Source organism: Drosophila virilis, chromosome 2 (assembly GCF_030788295.1).
Source record: "Drosophila virilis strain 15010-1051.87 chromosome 2, Dvir_AGI_RSII-ME, whole genome shotgun sequence".
NCBI lineage: Eukaryota > Metazoa > Arthropoda > Insecta > Diptera > Drosophilidae > Drosophila > Drosophila virilis.
In genome coordinates, this window is record NC_091544.1 from 21,984,605 (window position 1) to 21,996,665 (window position 12,061).

The 12,061-nt window shown below is 39.8% G+C and overlaps 5 protein-coding genes across 5 annotated transcripts; 2 read left to right on the forward strand and 3 right to left on the reverse strand.

Annotated features, from left to right (window-relative positions):
* Positions 1 to 4,345: 4,345 nt before the first annotated feature.
* On the reverse strand, positions 4,346 to 4,858 carry LOC6637233 (histone H3). Its single transcript, XM_002060501.4, has one exon. The coding sequence runs from the start codon at positions 4,804 to 4,806 to the stop codon at positions 4,396 to 4,398; it is 411 nt and encodes a 136-aa protein (XP_002060537.1). The 5' UTR covers positions 4,807 to 4,858; the 3' UTR covers positions 4,346 to 4,395.
* A 220-nt stretch (positions 4,859 to 5,078) lies between these two features.
* Positions 5,079 to 5,469, forward strand: LOC6637029 (histone H4). Its single transcript, XM_002060414.4, has one exon. It carries the CDS (start codon positions 5,105 to 5,107, stop codon positions 5,414 to 5,416), a length of 312 nt encoding a protein of 103 aa, XP_002060450.1. The 5' UTR covers positions 5,079 to 5,104; the 3' UTR covers positions 5,417 to 5,469.
* A 3,247-nt stretch (positions 5,470 to 8,716) lies between these two features.
* Positions 8,717 to 9,212, reverse strand: LOC6630106 (histone H2A). The gene has a single exon (XM_032432947.2). It carries the CDS (start codon positions 9,161 to 9,163, stop codon positions 8,789 to 8,791), a length of 375 nt encoding a protein of 124 aa, XP_032288838.1. The 5' UTR covers positions 9,164 to 9,212; the 3' UTR covers positions 8,717 to 8,788.
* A 162-nt stretch (positions 9,213 to 9,374) lies between these two features.
* On the forward strand, positions 9,375 to 9,838 carry LOC116649778 (histone H2B). Its single transcript, XM_032432964.2, has one exon. The coding sequence runs from the start codon at positions 9,409 to 9,411 to the stop codon at positions 9,778 to 9,780; it is 372 nt and encodes a 123-aa protein (XP_032288855.1). The 5' UTR covers positions 9,375 to 9,408; the 3' UTR covers positions 9,781 to 9,838.
* A 427-nt stretch (positions 9,839 to 10,265) lies between these two features.
* On the reverse strand, positions 10,266 to 11,132 carry LOC6630104 (histone H1.3-like). The gene has a single exon (XM_002053061.4). The coding sequence runs from the start codon at positions 11,092 to 11,094 to the stop codon at positions 10,342 to 10,344; it is 753 nt and encodes a 250-aa protein (XP_002053097.1). The 5' UTR covers positions 11,095 to 11,132; the 3' UTR covers positions 10,266 to 10,341.
* Between the last annotated feature and the right edge of the window lie 929 nt (positions 11,133 to 12,061).

Genomic DNA, 12,061 nt, shown 5'->3' on the forward strand with positions numbered 1-12,061 from the left:
ATTTCAGGCGGCTTTCTACATGTCGTAGGTTGCTAGTGTGGATATGACTATTGATTTGGATTGTGAGGTCGGAGATAAGGGATTTAAGCTGTGACTTTTCGTCAAATGACAGTGAGTGTTGGCGCCTAACGAGGTATCTTCTAATGATGCGCTTCTGCTTGATAAGACCAAGGCATTGTGCGCTTAATTTAACTGTATTATAGGGCTTGGATGGGTGTATAGTTCTTTTGGGGATGGCATCTGGCGAGTCCAGTGCAATATTAAGTGCGGTATTAAGTTCTTCAATGTGTGCGTCTATTTCTTGAGGGCTTAGGTTGGAAGATATCGTAATTGGTCTGAGATTTCTTAAGAGAACAGAGTTCCATATGTCTGTGTTGATACTGTCGAATTTATAGACTTTTTTTGGATCGGTGCTTATAAGTGTATATTGGCCTAGTTGTATTTTTAGGGTTACCCCGAGATGATCTGATGGGAATTCATCTATTGTGTTGCAGAGGGAACTATGTTCTGTCTGGAGGTCTATAGAGCATATAAAGAAATCTATTGAGGATGGGTTGTTAGAGTTATTGGGACGACTAGGTTCTTTGGGGGGGCAAAGAACGAAGTTGGGTTGTCGTAGAAGCCAGGTTTGAAGGTTTTTACCGGCGTTATTTATGTGGGCTGGGCTATAGTGGGGCACATGCCAACTAGGGTGTTTGGCGTTTAGGTCGCAACCTATGATTATTTGGCAACCATTTCCAATATGGTGTAAAGAGTTGAATAGCGTATTCATGTCATTAGTAAGAAGCGGGTCTTTAGGGCGTTTGTATAATGAGACTGCTATAAAGCTTTGGGCGTTCCTGAGCGAGTCTTTGTATGAGAGTTTAATTGCTACGGCTTCGATATAGCATAGTGGCGGGATATCTACGCGTTCAAACTTTATGCCGTTTTTAATGCATATAGCGACGGACGTACCATCATTTTCAGGGTGGCGTTGCGCATGTCTTGTGTGGGTGGCTTTCACATTTTGCCTTATAAATTGGTATTGGGATAGCTTTGCGGTATTTCTGTTGCCTAGACGGTGCTCTGCTATGAGCATTATGTCTGGCCTATGTCTGTTTAGGAATTGGTCGAACTCATGCCTCTTCTGTAGTGAGATGAGTGAATTAACGTTTTGAAAGATACATTTAAGGGAGGTCATTTTTATTGTGCGATTTGGATAAGAAAGTCTAATAGTAGGGCTTGTTTTATTTTGCGAGCTTCTGACTCATCTTGGGCTTGGCTAGTGGGGTATTTTTTGGTGAGTTTCTGCATGATGTTTATACAGGTGAAAATATCTTTGCCAAAGGCTTGGACACTATCACTGTTGATGGTCTCAAGCGAGAGATTTGTTGTTTGTGGCTTTGGGGCCAGATTGTTAGCAAGATGCTTCTTTAGTGCCGGGTTGGTGACAACAATGTTTTTGGGGAGTTGTGGCTGACGGGAGTCGGGCCTTACCTCATCTGTTTTTTTGAAAAGTGAGGCGAATGGGACATTATTTTTAATTTTGCTGGCAGTAAATGCTGTAGTGGCTTTGGTAATTTTTTTTACATTTCTTTGTTCAGTGCTACTTCGCTTATTTTCAATTTTGGCGGTGATTACTACTCTGACCGGGCAGATTTTAGCATTTGCTGTGTGTTGACCCTTGCAGTTGACACATTGTGTTTTATTGTTTTCTGATGGGTTGTCAGTCTTTTTGATACTGCATTGCCCGGGGGCGTGGTCAGCAGTGCATTTGATGCATCTATACTGCATTTTGCAATTGCTTGCGACATGGCAATACCGTTGGCAGTTGTGGCATTGTTTTATTTTCCTTTCGGCTTTGAAGGCCTCAATTTTTATTTTGCAGTTAAGTAGACTTTTGATGGAGTATATTGTTTTGGCCCTTTCTGTTTTTTCCATTTGGACCAGCCAAAAGTTCTTTTTAAATGGTTTGACGCTAATGATTTTCAGGTCAGGGCAAGTTTCTTGTACTGCTATCTTAACTTCATCTTCTGTGAAGATTTGCTGAGGTAATTTTTTTATAACTATGGAGTAAGGCTTAAGTTCTTTGGGGGTGTAAGTATAGTAGCTTATTTGATTAAGGTCTAATAGTTTCTTAGTCTCTTGGAAATCTTCGAGGGTAAAGACATTGATATGGGTTCTATTTTTGTTGATTATATTAAGTCTAAAACGCTCATTTTTTATTATTTGTCGCAACATACCTGTCAGTTCCTTTGGATTCACATTATATGTCGCTATAATGGGTAGTTTTGACGTCTTGGTTTTCGTCTCTTTTGTTTTGGGTGGTCCAGGTAATTCCTTCCTGGGTTCAGTTGGGGCTATCGCGGTGGTTTCCTCTGGGTCATCATCGATGTCCATATCGTCAGCTACTTTTGGAGTGGCTGGTTTCTGGCCCTTTGATTTCTTGTTTTTCTTGGGCTTGGACGGGCCCAGTTCTGGGAACTCGTCGTCCTGCGTGGCTTCGTTCTCGTCTAGTTGGGAGAGAGCCGCAAATTTGTTGCCATCGAATGCCTTTGCCGTTGCTTGTATTTTTAGGTGTTTCAGCTGGTCTTGAATTCCTTGATGTTTCTTCGAAATTGCTCCTGACACGCTAGCAGAACCGGCTGCTTGTGCTCGGAGACGCATTAGCTCTTCCATAATTGAGTGGTATTCTGTGGATTTCATCCACACACCCTCAGTTGTTTCGAGATCGTCATCATTTTCCTGTATGTTATTGGTTTCGGCTTCCTCATCCGTATATTCATCATAGCTAAGCGATGATATCGATGAGGTGCGGCTGCGTTTACCACATGCGTTTTCTTGCTCGTTATTGAGATCAGCTTGTTGGTTATTGTATTTTGCACTTGCCATTTTGCTTTTCGTATACGGCGATTGATGCACTTTTCTTTGGTTTTTTAGGTGCAATGCCGACTTGCTTTTTTGCACTTTGCCACTACCGTCTATTTTAATTTTTCCGAAGTTTGCGATCGGGTCGCATTGTTTGTCACTTGTGGCCGTAATATTTATTTCTGTGTCCATATCACATATATCACTTTTGCCACTTTAGGTTTGATCATGCACTCGCGTTTGACGCGTATCCACACTCGCGTTTGACGCGTTTCCACACTCGCGTTTAACGCGGCTTCACAGTCACGAGTTCGACACGATTCCAAACTCGCGTTCAACGCGGCTTCACACAGTCACGTGTTCGACACGTTTCCAAACTCGCGTTCACTTTGACTTTAAGCAATCACAGGAGATGCGGACGTTGCAACTGCAGAATCAGACATTTCGTGCGCTTTACTTTACTTTTGTGAACTGAAAACACTATTTTGGTGTGAAAACAGAAATATACCAGGTCACCCGTTTGAGTGAGAATCGAGGAGGAGGGCTGAACGAGAATGTTTTTGGTATTGAACGTTTGTTACTCAATGCGTCGTCATTACATACTTGTTAAATGGTCGTTTACAAAAGTATATACTTGGAAATCGTTCTTAATGTAAATTGGAATGGTTTGTTTAATATTCAAACAATACAATATAAATTATTTAGTGTATTTAACATGATTTTATGATTTTTAATTGCCTGTCAAAGTTCAACTTTGAGTCTTGGCGAAAAAGGTTATCGAGCAAAAAACACGATTATTATTAAAAATATAATGAAACTTGAAATATTTTTCATCTAAATACAATATTTAAACAATTCTTTAATCAAATTCAACTATTAATTTAAATATATCTTAAGTCTACTACTTTAAATATCTATTTAACATAACCCTTAGCTGTTAGAAACATGCCTGTTTACAATGAAATCAATATAAAAACGCTTCAGACAAATCTTATTTTGTCTTTAACAGTTAATATAAATTTAAAAAATTTAATATAAAAAAAAAGGAAATGGAAGATTATTCCACTTAGTAACACAAATTGTTATTATACTTGAAATTTAATTAATAAAATATCATGCGAAATCCATATGACATTTCTGTGTACCGAAACATCCATCAGACTCTTAGTTGATTTATTTTTGAAATTCAGAAATTATCTATTGGAGCACAATTGATTGATGAAAAATGACGTTTATTTACGGTGATGAGATAAATCCAATATTGTAATGCCCTATTTGTTTATTGTCACATTGTATAAAGCTTTTTAATAAGATGATTTATTTGGCGACCTATCAATTTCATAATTGTTTCTTTGACTGGCTCGATGTCTGAGGTTTTTTTATTCCAGACAATATGAAAATCCAGTTTTGTTTTAAATTTTTACTTAGTATATTGATATTTAATTTAATATATTGATACGAAAATAAGAATCTCCTTGTTTAAAATATTTTGTGGTCCTGAAAAGGACCGATTTTTTTTTATATTTATGTATTAGAGACGAGGTAGACTTAAGCGCGCTCCCCACGAATACGTCTGGCCAGTTGAATGTCCTTGGGCATGATGGTGACACGCTTAGCGTGGATAGCACACAAATTTGTATCTTCGAATAGGCCAACTAGATAGGCTTCGCTAGCTTCCTGCAAGGCCATCACAGCCGAGCTCTGGAAACGTAAGTCGGTCTTGAAGTCTTGAGCAATTTCGCGTACTAAACGCTGGAACGGCAACTTGCGTATAAGCAGTTCCGTGCTCTTCTGGTAGCGACGAATTTCACGCAGGGCAACAGTGCCTGGCCTATAGCGATGAGGTTTCTTCACACCACCAGTTGCTGGAGCACTTTTACGTGCTGCCTTAGTAGCTAACTGTTTCCGAGGGGCCTTTCCTCCAGTTGATTTACGAGCAGTTTGCTTAGTACGAGCCATCTTTCTTTCACAATTCCAACTTCACACTGTCACTGTTAAAAACACAATAATCGTGCGTCTCGTTTGTGTATCGCTTATATAGAAAATGAGTGATAAGTTAGAAAGAGAACGATATATTCGCTGTTCGTCGCTTTGCCGATTATGTTACGAGGGTAGGGTGTGAGCGAGATGGAAATATTCTTGTACTCTTTCGAGTTTTGGATATTTTTGGTATAAATATAAGCGCTGCCCGAAGAGCTAGCATTAGTACCTCAGTGACATTCGTGGTGTTAAGTTAAATAAAAATATAAAGTGAAAAATGACTGGTCGTGGTAAAGGTGGCAAAGGCTTGGGTAAAGGCGGCGCCAAACGTCATCGCAAAGTGTTGCGTGATAATATCCAGGGCATCACGAAACCAGCTATCCGCCGTTTAGCTCGTCGTGGTGGCGTAAAACGTATTTCTGGTCTTATTTATGAGGAAACTCGTGGTGTTCTAAAAGTTTTCTTGGAAAATGTCATCCGTGATGCGGTCACATACACTGAGCACGCCAAGAGGAAGACAGTCACAGCCATGGATGTTGTTTATGCGCTGAAAAGACAAGGCCGTACCCTGTACGGTTTTGGCGGTTAATAAGAAAATATTGAATTTATGTTGACACAATCGGTCCTTTTCAGGACCACCAATCCGTTTCATTAAGAGATAAAAAATATTAATTATTCAACACTAACGAAACGTGATGCTGTCAAGCGTCTCCATCTCAGATTCCGAGATCGACCGTGATCACAGATGTTCGTTTTTTAAACCCTGAACCCATTAAAAATGGACACAAGGGTATATTGTATTTGTGCAAAATCCAAATGTATGTAACAGGCAGAAGGAAGCATCTCCGACCCCATAAAGTATATATATTCTTGATCAGCATCAATAGCCGAGTCGATCTAGCCATGTCAGTCTGTCCGTCCGTCCATATGTATGAACGCAAGGATCTCAGAACATATAAGAGCTATAGACTTGACATTTTAGATGTAGGTGCTCCTAGTTCCTGCGCAGATCGAGTCGGTGCGAAAATGGAAACATTTTCGATGGAGATATGACGTTCCAAAACGACAGAACTCCACGCGGAGATATGACCTTCCAAATCATCACGATTTTTTTCAAAATCGAGGTCGGTGCGAAAATCGAAACTTTTTCGATGGAGATATGACGTTTCAGAACGACATAATTCCGCGCGGATATGATATGACTTTCCAAATCATCACGTTTTTTTTTTTAAATCGAGGTCGGTGCGAAAATCGAAACTTTTTCGATGGAGATATGACGTTCCAAAACGATATAACTCCGCGCGGATATGATATGACCTTCCAAATCATCAAGTTTTTTTTTCAAAATCGAGGTCGGTGCGAAAATCGAAGCTTTTTCGATGATTTTTTTTTTAATATCTAGGGTAAATAATGTCTGATTTTAAAATGTTATACCTTTTTGAATGCGTACGGATACCTACCATCAATTGGCATTCAAACAAATCAATCATCGATGGGTTGAATAATGGGTCAAATAATGTCCGATTTTGCAATTTCATACCATTTTTGACTCGTAAGGAGCAGTTCTATCGATTGTCATCAAAAAAAGGAAATCTAAAATTTTGACCCAAACCGACTAAATGGCAAGAGGTTACATCACGTTTTTTTCAAAATCGAGGTCGGTGCGAAAGTCGAAACTTTTTCGATGATTTTTTTTTTAATATCTCGGGTAATTCCAAAACGACATAACTCCGCGCGGAGATATGACGTTCCAAAACGACATAACTCCCCGCGGATATGATATGAACTTCCAAATCATCACGTTCTTTTTTTTCAAAATCGAGGTCGGTGCGAAAGTCGAAACTTTTTCGATGATTTTTTTTTGAATAACTCGGGTAATAGCCCCGCGCGGAGATATGACGTTCCAAAACGACATAACTCCGCGCGGAGATATGACGTTCCAAAACGACATAACTCCGCGCGGAGATATGACGTTCCAAAACGACATAACTCCGCGCGGAGATATGGCGTTCCAAAACGACATAACTCCGCGCGGAGATATGACGTTCCAAAACAACATAACTCCCCGCGGATATGATATGAACTTCCAAATCATCACGTTCTTTTTTTTCAAAATCGAGGTCGGTGCGAAAGTCGAAACTTTTTCGATGATTTTTTTTTTAATATCTCGGGTAATAGCCCCGCGCGGAGATATGACGTTCCAAAACGACATAACTCCGCGCGGAGATATGACGTTCCAAAACGACATAACTCCGCGCGGAGATATGACGTTCCAAAACGACATAACTCCCCGCGGATATGATATGACCTTCCAAATCATCACGTTCTTTTTTTTTCAAAATCGAAGTCGGTGCGAAAGTCGAAACTTTTTCGATAATTTTTTTTTTGATATCTCGGGTAATAGCCCCGCGCGGAGATATGACGTTCCAAAACGACATAACTCCGCGCGGAGATATGACGTTCCAAAACGACATAACTCCGCGCGGAGATATGACGTTCCAAAACGACATAACTCCGCGCGGAGATATGACGTTCCAAAACGACATAACTCCCCGCGGATATGATATGACCTTCCAAATCATCACGTTCTTTTTTTTCAAAATCGAGGTCGGTGCGAAAGTCGAAACTTTTGCGATGATTTTTTTTGAATATCTCGGGTAATAGCCCCGCGCGGAGATATGACGTTCCAAAACAAAATAACTACGCGCGGAGATATGACGTTCCAAAACGACATAACTCCGCGCGGAGATATGGCCTTCCAAATCATCACGATTTTTTCAAAATTGAGGTCGGGGCGAAAATCGAAACTTTTTCGATGATTATACCTTGAGCCCATTAAAAATGGGTATAAGGGTATATTGTATTTGTGCAAAATCCAAATTTATGTAACAGGCAGAAGGAAGCATCTCTGGCCCCATAAAGTATATATATTCTTGATCAGCATCAATAGCCGAGTCGATCTAGCCATGTCCGTCTGTCTGTCCGTCCGTCTGTCCGTATGTATGAACGCAAGGATCTCAGAACCTATAAGAGCTAGTGCCCGCGGAGATCGAGTTTGTTTCCGATAATCGATAACTTACTCCGTTTCCAAGCCAATCGATCTCCTGTATTTTGGGGAATTTTGGTAAATAATAAGAGCTAGAGTCCCCAAACTTGACATATAGCTTCGAAAATAGAACACAAATATGCATTTGATGTTGGAAGAAGAGTGTTCAGGGTGTCCTTTAGTCGGGAGCTCCCGACTAGAACCTCTTACTTGTCTTACATATTTATTTTGTGCTTGTTTTTAATCTATCACAAACAAACAACCACCGCATTGGATAAGGCAATATTGCACATTTTTATTGACTAGTACGGTGAATGTACTTTTGAGCTCTAGAATGTAGTTTGTATTGAATCGATTTCGGATACATTAGTGAATGAAAAGATAATCTCTTTTTTGACATTTTTGGTCGTCCTGATAAGGACGTTTGGTTTCGAGTATTTACAAATGTATACGCTGTTTTATTTTTGTTTAGTGAACTAACAAATTATGCCTTCTTTTCAGTCTTCTTGGGCAACAGAACTGCTTGGATGTTGGGCAAAACACCGCCCTGGGCAATGGTCAAGCTGTCAAACGTTTCTTCATCTAAGAATAAACTTTCTCCCGACACTGCTCCAGCAATCGACCAGAATCACGGATCTTCGTTTGTTTCACATATTTTGTGCTTGTTTCTTAACTATCACCAACGTAAGACAACCGCATTCGATATGAAAATATTGCACATTTTTATTGACTAGTCGATGACTGTACTTTTGAGCTCTGACAAGCAAGTACTTTGTATTATTGAGTCGATTTCGGATACCTTATTGAATGAAAATATAATCTTTTTGACATTTTTGGTCGTCCTGAAAAGGACGTTTGGTTTCGAGTATTTACAAATGTATACGCTGTTTTTTTTTTGTTTAGTGAACTAGCAAATTATGCCTTCTTTTCAGTCTTCTTGGGCAACAGAACTGCTTGGATGTTGGGCAAAACACCGCCCTGGGCAATGGTGACGCCCGAAAGCAGTTTGTTTAACTCCTCATCGTTACGAATGGCCAATTGCAAATGGCGAGGGATAATTCTGGTTTTCTTGTTGTCGCGTGCAGCATTGCCAGCCAACTCCAAAACTTCAGCGGCCAAATATTCCATAACGGCAGCCAAGTAGACAGGAGCACCGGCACCTACACGTTCAGCATAGTTGCCCTTACGAAGGAGGCGGTGAATACGACCAACGGGAAACTGAAGACCAGCACGGTTAGAACGCGACTTTGCCTTTCCCTTCACTTTTCCACCTTTACCGCGACCAGACATTTTCTTATTTTCTTTATTTCACTGTTTCACTGCTAGCACACAAATATCGAATGTTATTGACATCAAACCTCACGACTATTGTATTTATACTTTTTTCAACTACCTTCTTCTTCACTTTAGGGTTGCTAGTTGAACGTGATATAAACATGAAAGCGTCGCTCGAAAAAAAGTATAAATGCTAAGCAACTGTAGGGTGCCTTTCAAACATTTGTGGAGTGAATTAAAGTGAACGTTTGTGAATAATAATGCCGCCGAAAACAAGTGGGAAGGCAGCCAAAAAGGCTGGTAAGGCTCAGAAAAACATTACCAAGAATGACAAGAAGAAGAAGCGCAAGAGGAAGGAAAGCTACGCTATCTACATTTACAAAGTGCTCAAGCAGGTCCACCCTGACACCGGCATTTCGTCAAAGGCGATGAGCATAATGAACAGCTTTGTGAACGACATTTTCGAGCGTATTGCTGCCGAGGCCTCCCGTTTGGCTCACTACAACAAACGCTCGACTATTACCAGTCGGGAAATCCAAACCGCAGTACGTCTTTTGCTGCCCGGCGAATTGGCCAAGCACGCTGTCAGTGAGGGAACAAAAGCAGTTACAAAGTACACCAGCTCCAAGTAAAATCCAGCTAGATGTGCATTGTACGGGAAGCAAACAAAAGCAAAAGGCCCTTTTCAGGGCCACAAATCTCTTTTTCAAGGAATTAAAAATATTTTTAAATATCAGAATAATATCTCATATGAATGTAAGCGTTCTTAAAACTTTTCTATTATTTTAAATATTAGACCCGAAATTTACACATTACACATTTCGTCTATGCGATCTTTTGAGGGGTGTTTAGATTGGATGAATATATTTCTTATAGGCAAGCGGCAAGTAATTTGATCAATACTTTTTTATAACAATGTTTTATTTTGCGGTGGAATGAATAAGGAAGGAAGGTATGAAGTACGTAATTTATTTATATGATATTTACAATTATAAGTTGAGAAGTCCAATCGGACTTAAATTAAGGCAGCGTATATGAGTAGACATGGCATTTATTATATTTGCTGATATAGACAAAAAGAAAAATTCTTTCTCTTAGAAAATCGTATTTGTAGCCCTTAAAAGGGCTTTGTAGGAAAACAAATTTCATTATTAGAAATTTGCATATGCTGACAAGCAGTTAGCAATTTCAAATTATTTCTTCGTTGCAGATGCAGTCTTCGCTTTTGGCTTCTTGACAGCAGTTTTCTTGGGGGTCGTAGCCGACACGACTTTTTTCGGTTTAGCACTTGTGGTCTTAGGTTTAGGGGTCTTTGGCTTTGTTGCGCTTGACTTAGCCTTTGCTGTTGTAGGCTTGGCCTTTATGGTTCCCGTTTTCTTCGCATCCTTAGCCTTTTCTTTGTCAGCCTTCTTTTTCTCAACATTTTTTTTGGCTGCTGCGGATTTTGATAGCTTTTTATCAGCGGCACCCGCTGCTTTCTTCGTGGTAGACGTACTACTCTTCCTTTTAGTTGCTGCTGCCGCCGAAGCATTTACCTTCTTGGTTTTCTTCTCGACAGCGGAGGCCTTTGGCTTGGCATCCTTGTTAGCGGTTGCAGATAGTTTAAACGAACCAGAGGCACCCTTGCCCTTTGTTTGGATCAGCTTTCCATTCGCAACTGCATTCTTAAGGTACTTTTTAATGAACGGGGCTAGCTTCTGGGCATCGCACTTGTATGTAGCACCGATATATTTTTTAATTGCCAGAAGGGATGAGCCACCACGTTCCTTCAAATTTTTAATCGATGCATCTACCATTTGCTGAGTTGGTGGGTGCGATGGCGGAGCTGCTGTTGACTTCTTTGATTTTGGTGTGGCTGCTGCCTTTTTAGTAGACACCTTTTTCTCGCCTGAGGCTGCTTGGGCAATCACAGGAGATGCGGACGTTGCAACTGCAGAATCAGACATTTCGTGCGCTTTACTTTACTTTTGTGAACTGAAAACACTATTTTGGTGTGAAAACTTCTTCTTCTTCTTCTTTTTTATTGGTCACAGTAGGTTACATGGTAATACATTTTGGTACCTTATTTATTAGTACAGTCTTGATTGACAAAGTCAAGTTAACTTAATTTTAGGTTTTACATTTCATGTTGCCTTGCGCTTCTAGCTTATCCAGGCGTTAATTCTATTACTTAATTTTATTTATTTTATAGTTCTTAAGGTTTATGTTTTGGTGTAGTTGTGTAATTTTATTGTGTATATATATATTCCTAGGAAAGACTCGTATTGAGTAAAAACCTGGATTTCATTGTGTTAATTTGGTTTTGTTGGTTTTTGTCTTATAACTAGCTTAATTAGTGATAACAAGGGGCTTAGGAACTAGTTAACTGGATTGAGGAAGAGATAGGAGGTAGGAAATATTTATACAATAGAAGATAGGGAGAAAGGGGGGAGATATGTTGCGACAAATAATAAGATGAGCATTTCGTTTTTTATTGTCTAATGTTGTAAGCAAGTCCATCGTTAGGGTCGATAGACTGCCTTTTTCTATGGTAGAATATTAGATTGTTCTGAGAGTTGCGTATTATGCCCTTCTCTTTGAGACTGTTTATATGGTTTATGGTTAGGTGGTTTGTTGGGAATCCGACCGGTATCCGGATCTGCTCTATGCTATCTAATATTTGTTGGTTTGTACTGTTGCGGTTTCGTTCTAGGAACTTTTCAATTATCTTAAATATGAGGGTGTCTACTCGCTTGGTCTTTGAGATTTTGTATAGCTTTGAGTTTGATATGTAATTGTGTGAGTGGGGTATGAGGGAGCATTTCCCTAAGGCACGGCGTAGGATGCGTCTTTCAAAAAGACGTATTTCTTCCATTTGTCTGGATTTAATATTGAACCAACCGATGTGACCATGGATTAGGATTGGTTGGATTA

Coding starts and splice junctions, on each gene's coding strand:
- LOC116649778 (XM_032432964.2), top strand. CDS start 9,409: ATGCCGCCGAAAACAAGTGGGAAGGCAGCCAAAAAGGCTGGTAAGGCT.
- LOC6637029 (XM_002060414.4), top strand. CDS start 5,105: ATGACTGGTCGTGGTAAAGGTGGCAAAGGCTTGGGTAAAGGCGGCGCC.
- LOC6637233 (XM_002060501.4), bottom strand. CDS start 4,806: ATGGCTCGTACTAAGCAAACTGCTCGTAAATCAACTGGAGGAAAGGCC.
- LOC6630106 (XM_032432947.2), bottom strand. CDS start 9,163: ATGTCTGGTCGCGGTAAAGGTGGAAAAGTGAAGGGAAAGGCAAAGTCG.
- LOC6630104 (XM_002053061.4), bottom strand. CDS start 11,094: ATGTCTGATTCTGCAGTTGCAACGTCCGCATCTCCTGTGATTGCCCAA.